We start from the raw sequence: 11,232 nt of genomic DNA, 5'->3' as shown, positions 1-11,232 counted from the left end.
CAGGAAGGCCTCGGTTCCATTCCCAGTGCCACAAAAGCAAAGCAAGATATCAGAAATAATCTACATCCACCGATATGAAAATGTCAAAAGCCAGGTGCTAGTGACTCAGGCCTGTAATCCTACCGACTCAGGAGGCTGAGGATCCGGATTCAAAGCCAGACTCGGCAGGAAAACCCATGAGACTCTTATCTCCAATAAACCACCAGAAAACCAGAAGGGAAGCTATGGCTCACAGGGATAGAGAGCTTGAGCAAAAGAGCTCAGAGACAGCACCCGGCTCTGAGTTGAAGCCCCACAACCAACAAGAAAAGAGGGGGGTGGGGAGGAAAGGAAAGACGCTGTGGAAGCTCATTATCACATCACAGAGTTCAGAAGAATTTACTGCTACTAAAGGGAATGAGTTTAGGTCTTGCTACCAACCCTGAAAGATGCCCCTGGCAGGGAAAATGGAAGAAAAGCAAATTGTGAAAACCTATCGGTTGCACAGCTACATTTACAAATGTTTTTAATGTGGATGTAAGTGTGAAAACTACCTGAAGCAGCAGTACGGATTACTGCCGGGGGGGGGGGGGGGGGGGGGGGGAGGATAGGCGCATTTTGTAATGTGTGTGTTTTTATGAACATGGATTACTTCTGCAAACGAGGGGCGGGGGAAGAGTTGAATTATTCCCTCAAGAGAGGGAAAATCAAAAAGAAACGGCGGGTAATGCGCTTCATTCAGCTTCCAGTGGAAGCCGCGCTTGGTGAGTGTGCGTTTCAGACCCCAGCAATCTGAGCACGGGCGGCTGCGTGCTGCGGCCCCTCTCCCTTGCTGACCCTGTCCCCCGATGTCCCTGTGGCTGTTGGGCTATGTCCAGCTTCACTCTCACACTCACAGCCTTGCTCTGAGGCCAGCTCTGCGGTCCCCACTTCCTCCTCTGATCCCTGAACCCCTAGAACGGACTCTTAACTAGAGGGATGTCGGACCGCACCGGGTACCCAGGCATGCCTGTGCATTTGTTCCCCTCACTCCCTGCTTCTCCGGGGCCCTGGGGTCCTGAGCGTCACCTGCTTCACAGCCAGTGTCGTGGGAATTCAATCATCACCTGTCCAGCTGAAGGAACTCAGCTGTCCCTGCCTCTGCCACCCTGTTTGTGGTGGGCACTGTGGGAATTGGCTCTTGGCGGGTTTCCCTGCCTCCTCTCTGCCCAGGCTAACCTGGCCCTCAGTCCCTCCCTGCTCACACTCTTCAAGGTGGGACCCCAGTGTTAGCTGGGCTTTGCAACAGGCAGGCGGTGTGTATGTCCTGGGCCTGAGCTCCTCCATAAGCCAGAGGCAGTCACCTGTAACGGGCGCTAGAGGGAGCTTGTGAGGAAAACGCCCGTGAGAACCTGAATGTCGGTTACTGTACTTGTGTTTGTCTTCTTTTCCTTCTTCTTTCTTTCTTCTTCTTCGCCCTTCCCTTCCTCTTCCCTCTTTCCTTCTTTCTTCCTTCCTCCCTCTCCCCTTCCTCCTCCCCTTCCTCCTCCTCCTCCTCTTCCCCTCCCCCTCCTCCTCCTCCTTGCCATGCTTGGATGGAACCCAGAGCCTTTAGTGTCCTAGACAGTCATTCTAGCATTGAGCTGCACCCCTAGCCCTAATTCTTTGCAGGGGGTGTTTTATTTGAGAGGGTCTCATTTTATGTTGCCTGAGCTCAAGCCAACCTCCTGTTCCTGGAACTTTGGTTCCCTGAGCTCAGTGCTGTTAATTGGAACTACAGGAGTGGCTTGGAGAAAATGAGATACAGGTTGGTTCACCTGCCAGGAAAATAAAGCATGCATCAAGGCTTAACTGCAGAGGCCGTCTGTGGAAGGGGAGAAGGAAGGGTTGGCTGGTTTGTGTGTTGTCAATACTGAAGCTTGAACTCAGGACCGCACCCTGGGGGCAATCACACCTCCAATACAGTCCTCACCAGTTGTTTTTCAGGAAAGAGCCTGGCTTTCCCCTGGGCTTGTGCCTGAGCTGTGACCTGCCTGTCTCAGGCTTTTCTTCGTTGTGTCTGCAGTCTGGGATGACAGGTGCATGTCACTGCAGCTAGCAATGCGTTCAGAAGGGGTCTCTCGGCCTTTTCTGTCCCCGTGGGCCTCACACTGCAATCCTCCCAATCCCAGCCTCCTGAGAGCTGGCATTGCCGGGGCGGGCCCCCAGGACAGTGTTCAAGGGAGAGCCTAACCCCATGGCTTATCTCCCGCTGGGATACGCCGGGACTTCAGGCATGAGCCCCTTGTCTGTGAAGAGGGGGGTCTTGCTAACTTTCTTGCCCCAGGCCTGGCCTCTAACAGCCATCCTTTGGGATCACAGGCATGCGCCACATTTAGAACGGTTCTGTCCTGTGGAGCTGGCCTTATTAAAGGACAGTGCAATACACACGCGTGCTTTCTATTTATTTCTTAAACTGGAAACCCGGATTCTTGGGCCTGGACAGCAGTTCCTACCCCTCCCCGGCTGACCTTTCTCCCTGGGCGCTCACGCTCTCGGGCTGGGCCTGCAGTGCGCTCCTCCGACCACCAAGGGGCGCCGCGAAGGGCGCCCTCGCGTCGCGCGCGCCGGCCGGCGCCGCTCTTCCCCGCGCCTGCGCGTGGGGGCGGGGCCAGAGGCGGAAGTGCGGCCGGCAGGACCGCGCTTCTCGGCGTCCTCCCTTCCGCGCCGGCCCTGACGAGCCGCGGCCCGCGTCGTCGCCAGCCTTCCGGGCCCTGCTGGGCGCTCCCCGCCCGCCCCTCCTCGGCCCATGGCGCTGCCGGCGCTGCCCGGCTCGGGGGTGGCCTTCCGCAGGGTCCTGGCGCACTTCCCCGGGGAGCTGAGCCTGGCCTTCGCCTACGGCTCGGGGGTGTTCCGCCAGGCGGGGCGCGGCTGGGACCAGAAGGTGAGGCCGGGCGCGCCCGGGGCGCCCCGCCGGGACCCCTGTGACCCCGTCAGCCCCCCGCGACCCCGTCAGGCCCGCCGGGACCCCGGCTCCGCCCCCCCGGGACCCCCGCGACCCCTGTGACCCCGTCAGCCCCCCGCGACCCCGTCAGCCCCGCCGGGACCCCGTCAGCCCCCCGCGACCCCGTCAGCCCCGCCGGGACCCCGTCAGCCCCCCGCGACCCCGTCAGCCCCCCCCGTGGTCCCCCGTGTCCCCCGCGGCCTCCTCCGTCCCCCGTGACCCTCGGCGGCCCGCGGCCCCGGTGCAGTAGGCGGCGGGAAGCTGAGGGGCTGCGGGATTCTAGAGTCCGACCGTGGGCTTCCCTCCAGGGAGGGGTGTGTCTTGGTATGTGTCAACTTATGTATATGTTCATGTATCTATTAACGGCCCGCTGGGGGACATTCGATCTCACTGCCCGAGACGGGAAGTCAGCTTTGAGAATTAAACCTTCCTAGTCCCGGGCAGTGCTCAAGTGCGTTCCATGCACGCCAAGGCTGGGCCGCAGCAGCGGCAGGCCCGGCCCCGGGCAGACCTCTGGCGGCCCCGTGGGGGCCGTGTGTCCCATGCCAACCCGGCCCCATCCTGCCCTGGCTGGGCAGCCGTGGCCGAGCCGGCTTCCTGGTAGGGACAGCGGTCTGTGTGCACACACACAGCCTGCCGCGGGGCCTCGTCTTCCCGCCGCCTGGGGAGCCCCGCCGTGCTGTGGCTCCAATCCAGTTTGCTGTCGTGGACAGGGTTCTCTAAGCAGCATCCAGGAAATGAGAGGTCACTGTCTCAGTGTCGCCTAATATACGCTATCATGATTACAGATACTTCAGGAACATGATTACCCTTGTTTCCTCCAAGTCTTCCATGTAAGGAGTGGTCTGGGGTCCAAGCTGGGACCCTCACCTCTGTGTACCACCTTCTCATGTTTCAGTGAGTCTTCCTGTGAGCTTCACCTCCCATCTCCTCCCAAAACAGACTCTTCTCCTTCTCATTCCCTTTAAACAACCGTCCTTTTCACCTGGGCTGGTCTTGAACTGTGATCCTTTTGATCACTGCCTCCTGAGTAGCTGGGATTATAGATGAGAGCCACAGCACCTAGCTGTTAAAGACTCACACTTGTCATCTCTAGGAAAGTTTCTCCCTCTTGTTCTTTTTGTCCAACCCCATTCTGGGTGAAGCTTTGTATATTCTACATTCATCCATCAATGAATTTAGCAGCAGTTTGGTCATAGTGATAGTGTATTCCCAATAAACTCTTCTCTGCATCCTCTCTGATTTGGTAGATACTCTGTGCGTAGTTGAGCGAGTAAGCATTGGAATAATCCACTGACTGTTTTTTGGAGCTTGTTCGCATGGGCTGGAAGGAGAGTGGAGCCTCATTTCTCTTCAAGGAAGTTGGTGCTGCGGTGGCTTAGCACACAGGCTTTGTTCTGACACACCATCTTACTGACTCTTCCCTGGGGCAAAGTGTACCCAAGGCCTGGGCTGCTTTTGGAATAAGATTGAGAGGAGAGAGCATACTTACCTTGCATTGTGCTGAAGATAAATGATTGCTTTGCGGATTAGAGAAGAGAAGGGTGTGGAAGAGCACTGGCTCACCAGTGAAACCCCAGTAACTAGCACTGTTTGCTCCTTACTTGTGTTTTGCTGAAGACAGGGCCTGTGGGTTGGCTGACAGCCGAACATGGTCTCTACTCCACCTGGTTGCCTATTTCAGCACTGAATGGTGAACTCATTCTCATTGCTTCACATTCCAGAGGGCCATGCTGGACCTGGTGTTCACAGTGGATGACCCTGTCACGTGGCACACCAAGAACCTGAAGAAGAATTGGAGCCACTACTCTTTCCTCAAAATTTTGGGGCCCAGGTTTATCACATCTGTCCAGAACAACTATGGAGCCGGAGTTTACTACAACCCGTTAATTATGTGTGATGGCAGGGTAGGTGACTTCTAGCCTTTGCCTTGCCTTTTGGCTTTAACCTTTGTCAATAGAACATCTGTGAGACAGGGACAGGACAGGACCTAGAGTTGTCTCCATGTGATTGATTATGGTGTGAGAAGATGGCTGAATGCAGTTGGCCCAGTCGCTGTCAAGTTTTAGTGGGGAGCATTATCCTGTTGGACACACCGTTGCCGAGCTCCACCCCCAGACGTTATGATTTAGTAAGTCTGGGGTAGGTAGGGTAGGAAAATTTGCTTTTCTAACAAGCTTACAAATGATGCTGAAGTTACGGATGTGGGAGTCAAGTTTTGCGTGGCCAGCAGGAGGAATGTGAGAGCAGACGCCCCAGGAAGAGGTTGAGAGTGGAAAGGGAGTTGGAGATGAGGTACAAGTGATGGACAGGATCCTCGTGTCAGAGGTGGGCAGGTTCACCAGTGAGCAGGTGAGTCCCGAATGAGGATTGTTCACCAGCTGGAGCTGTTGCGGAGCTGAACTGAGAATGCGGCTCTGTGGTAGAGCACTTGCTTAGCATGTACAAGGCACTGGGCTTCATTCAGAGTTTTGGGGGAGGGGGATTAAAGAGGGAGAAGTTAGGAGTTGGAGTACTGACTTGAGACTGTGAAGACCCCTCTGACTTGGATACGTGCTGAGTACTCTAGTTGACTAGTGATATCTGTACTCCTCTAGGATCAGATATTTGCCTTTTTTCTGCTCAAGGTCCTTTTCTGCTGTGTCTGCATTTTGGAAGGTTCAGAGGTGAAATGGCTTTCTACAGGTCGCTCAGCTACCGAGCGACCGGGACTGCAGCAGTCTCATCACCACCACTCCCACCCCCACATACACACAGGCTGCCACTGCTGGCTGCAGGGAGAGCTCCCTGCAGCCCAGCCGGGAGATCATGCATCTAGAATTCCACTTCCACCGCAGCCCCCACTAAGCTTATGCCTAGGCTTCATCTCATTAGTAATTTTCAAACAGAATTACAAGTTCCAGTAACCAAATGTTTGTATGCCAAAAGGGCTGCACTTTTTCATTACAATTCTTGAGCTGCTTTTTAGGTATTTGCAGCCTGAGACAGCAATTTGAGTACTGAAATTCAGGAAAATAAATCTGGAGATAGTTGTATCCTTGGAAATCTACATTCAGGGTTGAGGCTAAGATTTATACACATTGTTAGAGGCTTAGACATTCCACATGTTTAACACTAATAACAAGATTGTATATGTGGATGTTGTATATTTGCATAACAGGGTTATATATTTGGATGTTGCTTTAAAAGAGTCAACAGCAGCAGGGTGATTCACAACCTCAAGGATACCAGTGAAAACTTATAATTGAAGAGACTTTCACAGGGTAGACATTTTGAGTAGCTTTAGGAGTCAGGGTCCTACTCTGGTCAAGAATTTGCTGTTTCCTTTTATACTCGCATAAGTAAGAGTCTGGTGTCTTGCTCTTTGTCATGCCCACTTCTTTGCTTTTTCAGATCATCAAATATGGGGTTATTAGCACAAGTATTCTAATCGAAGATCTCCTCAACTGGAATAACTTATACATTGCTGGACGCCTGCAAAAACCGGTAAGTGCCTGCGGTTACAGTGAGATAGAACTGCAAAAAGTGGAGTGGAAATATGTTTAGACTCCACACTCTTCACCCAACAGTATCCAACAGTATCCACAGTGTCACTGTGATATTGTACGAATGCAAAGTATGCATAGACTCCTGGCAAGGAGAATTCCTGAGGGATAAGGGTAACCAGTCCCTCTCAACCACCCCTGAGTTTATACTAACAAGGTGACTGGCCTTTTTTATGTTCTTCCCACACTCTGTCAAGTGGGTACAGTCATATGGGTTGTGAGGTCTGTATGAAATTCCAGGTGGGTAATGTGTGAAATAAATTGGACTGTAAACCACACAGCTGGTGTCAGGAAAGTTGGAGAGGAGGAAAATAAAAGCCAAACAAATCCCTACACATTTTTCCAGCACTTAACAGTCCTCAGAGCTGGGCATCATAGCCCATGTCTGCAAGGGAGCAGGGTGGTGCAGCTGTGCCAGCCAGTTGTTAGAAGCTCCCAAAAGAGCACAGGCATTTTAGAGTCTGAGAGATACAGCACTCAGATCCCAGCTCTGACCCTGTCCGCTACGAATTTCCCGCATACACCTCCAGGTGACCTCATCTGTGGATGGCACATAGTAGGCACTCAGCAGTAGTTCTCCTTTCCCATCCTCCACTGTCTTAGGCATTTTGAGATAAAAATGAGGTCAAATTGAAAATGAATTTTTCTATGTATAGAAACTGCCTGGAATGATTTAAGACTAGGTTTTTGAAACCCCAAAATGTCATAAAGTCTCAGAATACAAGCACTATAATGACCTCAGATGTTGTAACTCTTTATTTTATTTTTTGCCAGTCCTGGGACTTGAACTCAGGGCCTGAGCATTATCCTTGAGCCTCATTGTGCTCAAGGCTAGCACTCTATGAGTTTGGCTACAGCTCCACTTCCTAACTCTTTATTTTATATAGAGAGGAAGGTGCTATTCTTAGTGAGTTATGCTCATGCTTCTTAATTTTTTACTCAGAAAGTTAGGTGAGGGGATGACACCTTCATCCAGGGCCCTGGCTGCAATCTCCAGCACCAAGAAAAAAAAAAGAAAACTAAGCTTTCTTTAAAAAGTAAAAATGAAAAAGAGTAGCAATCTAACTGCTGCCCCAATGGGCTCTACTCTGGGAATCAGACCTGTAGGTGGCAGCAAAAATTAACCAAAAAGGACAGGGCTGATAAAAACCAGGTAGCATCTTCTGGAACAATGATAGATGCCTCAAGAAAGAACTATGAGAACCTGAGTACTGATTTTATGTTTTAAAAGCAACTTGCAGATTGAAATATAATTTCTCAATCACTGTTGAGTCTTTGAAAGAAATACACAGGGGCTGGGAAGGTGGCTCAGTGGTAGAGCGCTTGCCTTGCATGCATGAGGCCCTGGGTTTGATTCCTCAGCACCACATAAGCAAAAAGAAAAAAAAAGCCGGAAGTGGAGCTGTGGCTCAAGTGGTGGAGCACTAGCCTTGAGCTGAAGAGCTGAAGGACAGAGCCCAGACCCAGAGTTCAGGCCCCACAACCAGACCCAAAAATAAAAGAAAGAAATACACATGATAAAAAGATGGGTGTAAATTAAAATTCTATCACTTAGAAATGAGATGTCCATTTTTATTTCTAGTATAGCCTTCAATTTAGAGTCCTTTAGAGTGTGTGTGTGTGTGTGTGTGTGTGTGTGTGTGTGTGTGTGTGTGTGTGTGTGTGTGTGTGTGTGTGTGTGTGTGTGTGTGTGTGTGTGTGTGTGTGTGTTTTGCTGGTCTGGAACCTAGAGCCAAACTGAGCTCTCCTCTAAGCCCTACAAATCGTCTGTGGAAGTATTTGATAGATTATAGCGGTCCTTTTAAAATGTAAAAATTTTTAAAGCTCTGCAGCAATATGAATCAGTTTTTTGTTTTTGTTGGGTTTTCTTGTCGGTCATGAGGCCTGAACTCTGGGCCTGGGCCCTGTCCCTCAGCTCTTCAGCTCAAGGATAGCGCTCTATCACTTGAGCCACAGTGCCCCTTTCGGCTTTTTCTGCTTATGTGGTGCTGAGGAATCAAACCCAGGGCCTTATGCCTGCTAGGCAAGCACTCTACCACTGAGCCACCTTCCCAGCCCTATAAATCAGTTTTATGATTAATTTAACACTGTATTTCTGTACTTTACATTGTTTTTAGTGAATAGGTACTTTTGCTTGAAATTTTTGTTTGTTTGACTCTTGTTTTGTTTTTGTGCTGGTCCTGGGCTTGAATTAAGGGCCTGAAAGCTATCCCTGAGCTTTTTTTTGCTCAAAGCTAGTGCTCTACAACATAAGTCACAGCTCTGGATTTTTTTGGTGCTTAATTGGAAATAAAAGTCTCACAGACTTTCCTGCCAGAATGGCTCAAACCACAAGTCTCAGATCTCAGCCTCCTAAGTAGTTAGGATTAGAGGTGAGAGCTACTGCACTGTTTTACCCAGGCTGTTATCCAGTTCCTAGGCTGAAATGGTCCCATTGCCTCCGCCTCCCAAGTGCTGGGATTACAGGCTAGCTTAAAATTTTAAAGCATTGGCATTGACACACAAAGTCATTTTGATCACCTTAAGAGATGTAATATATTCATTCCAATGGTTTTTTTTGTTTGTTTGCTAGAAATAAGCTTTATTTTTATGCCCACTTGATTCAACTATTTGAAACAAATTCAGTGAGTTTTGCTTTATTTGTAGTTGTGTAACTATCACAATTTTGTTGGTGGTAGTAGTGGTCGTCGTAGGGCTTGAACTCTGGGCCTGCACACTGTCCCTGAGCTCTTCCGCTCAAGGTTAGTGTCTACCACTTGAGCCACAGCACCACTTCCAGTTTTCTGGTGGTTGATTGGAGATAAGAGTCTCATAGATGTTACTGCCTGCCCAGGCTGGCTTTGAACCACAATCCTCGGATCTCACAGCCTCCTGAGGGACTAGGATTACAGGCTTGAGCCATCGGAGCCGGCACTATCACAGTGTTGTAGCTCTTTGATTTATATTTTGTGGATAGAAAGATCACACTGCTACTAAAAATCCCTCAAAGCTTGGCCATGCCTACTGGGAGCCAGCTTTTGGGCCTCTCACCTTTGAAATGCAAAGAGTTATTCATTTAGTTAGTCAAAAGACAACTAAGTTTCTTCCCCTTTGCATGCCAAAGGAATTTTTTTTAAAGAAAAAAAAAAAAACCTCCATTGCTAGTCCTGCTGTTATCCAATCCAGCAGGGCTTTTATCCCACTCCAGAGGTCTGTGGTCTTCCTCTTCAAGTCTGACCGTCTAGACCTGTCCCCCTTCCTGGTCCTTTGGAATGGAAAAATATGGTTGGGTGTTACAGCTTTCAGGCCAGGTAGAGTGATATTCTTTGCAATTAAAACCTCACTGAAATTCAAGCAGACTCTCTGGGCCCACTGTGTTATACCAGAGTCTGTGGGACTATTTTTCTGTCTTGAAAGGTACTCCCAAGTCTCTCCTTAGAGGGTCCTTCAAGCATTGCCCTTCCTCTGTGCAGGAAAGGGTGTCTGCGGGCAATGGTGCTCGTGTTAAACATGCCGTTCAGGTCGGGCATTCCCAGTATTCACAATTCTGAGGACTGTCTTCTTTTCCCAGGCCTCTCTGGCAGTGCCCCAAGCTTCACTGGCTTTTCACTGAGCAACAAATAACAGTGCTGCTGAGACACGTTCCTAGTTCACCTTTCGCTGAAGAACCAGATCTGCACAGTAGCAGAGCCCTTTGAGTAAGGATGCTTTTATTTTCACTCGTAACCTTCAGTAGCAAGCAGGTAGCTTTCTTAACTTTCTTGGAGAACAAGTGATATTTTGTTAAGCAAGGAAAAGACTTCCAGACTTAAGCTTCTCTTTGAGTTTTGGATTGTAAGCATCTCAAATAGCATGTATGCATATCTGCACACACACATGCATATACGCACAGAGGCTGAAGACCAGGGAGCCTTTCAACTGCTCTGCCCCAAGCTTCCCTATCAGTAGGGCAAGGAATTGCCCTCTAGGCCTGATTCCATGTGAGAAACCAGGTTTGAGAATAAATATAGGGGGTTCTTAGAGGACTGAGTTGGGAACTGGGGATCTAGCTCAGTTGTAAAAATCTTGCCTGGCTTGTGCAAAGCCTGGGTTTAATTTCTAGCACTGAAGAAACTTAGCAACAACTACAAAAAATTGTTCTTATTATCTGTCAAGAAGTTAAATCAGATTGCAGAGCATGGTGGTACGAGCTTGTAGTCGTAGCGCTCAAAATGCTGAGGCAGGAAGATCCTGAGTTCAAGGACAGCCTAGGCTATATAGCAAGTTCAGGGCCAGTAAGGCTCCATGGACTCTTGTCTCAACCTCTTCCCTCCACCAAAAAAAAAGAGGGGGGGGAGAGGAAGATGGGGAGAGAGAAGGAAGAAAGAAAAAAGAAACAAACAAAAAGGAAGGAAAAGAAAAGAAAGAAAAGGTTAATCAGAATGCATCTCTAACAATGCCGGAGAATCACTGAGATGCTTATCACTTGATTTGCACTGTGTACCAGTGCTGGCAGGATTTTTTAAATCCCTTAGGCACACCATGCTCTTTAAGTGTTGCTTGGTTCTTCTCTAGCAGATGGTTATGGTAATAGTGAACTCACTAAAGTGCTGGAAGGCTCCCTGCAGGACTAGTAAGCTCTCATTAGGGTGGAGATGACAACACCTGGTCTGGCAACTTACCTGCCAATAGGTGAGGTTTGTGTGTTACAGCTATTCCTTTGGAAAGAGCAGGGAGCCTGAAGTAAAAGATACAGTATCAGTTAACCTTGACTTATAAATAGCTGTT

At 49.7% G+C, this 11,232-nt stretch overlaps 1 protein-coding gene across 2 annotated transcripts in view; it reads left to right on the top strand.

Moving 5' to 3' along the window:
• Nucleotides 1–2,691: 2,691 nt before the first annotated feature.
• Nucleotides 2,692–11,232, top strand: part of Tamm41 (TAM41 mitochondrial translocator assembly and maintenance homolog) — a 40,393-nt gene continuing 31,852 nt past the window's right edge. The window contains exons 1-3 of one of the 2 annotated variants that reach the window (XM_042680268.1): nucleotides 2,692–2,881; nucleotides 4,666–4,848; nucleotides 6,335–6,427. In XM_042680268.1, the coding sequence (XP_042536202.1) occupies nucleotides 2,747–2,881; nucleotides 4,666–4,848; nucleotides 6,335–6,427 (411 nt within the window). In that variant the 5' untranslated portion in view covers nucleotides 2,692–2,746. Of the gene's footprint in view, nucleotides 2,882–4,665; nucleotides 4,849–6,334; nucleotides 6,428–10,076; nucleotides 10,164–11,232 lie in introns of those variants that run through there. The other variant, XM_042680269.1, reaches the window with a different exon arrangement.

The sequence above is a fragment of the Dipodomys spectabilis genome, unplaced genomic scaffold (genome assembly GCF_019054845.1).
Source record: "Dipodomys spectabilis isolate Male_0828 unplaced genomic scaffold, ASM1905484v1 ptg000054l, whole genome shotgun sequence".
Taxonomy (NCBI): domain Eukaryota; kingdom Metazoa; phylum Chordata; class Mammalia; order Rodentia; family Heteromyidae; genus Dipodomys; species Dipodomys spectabilis.
Note: the sequence above shows the minus strand (reverse complement) of the source record. Positions and strands in the feature narration are given on the sequence as shown.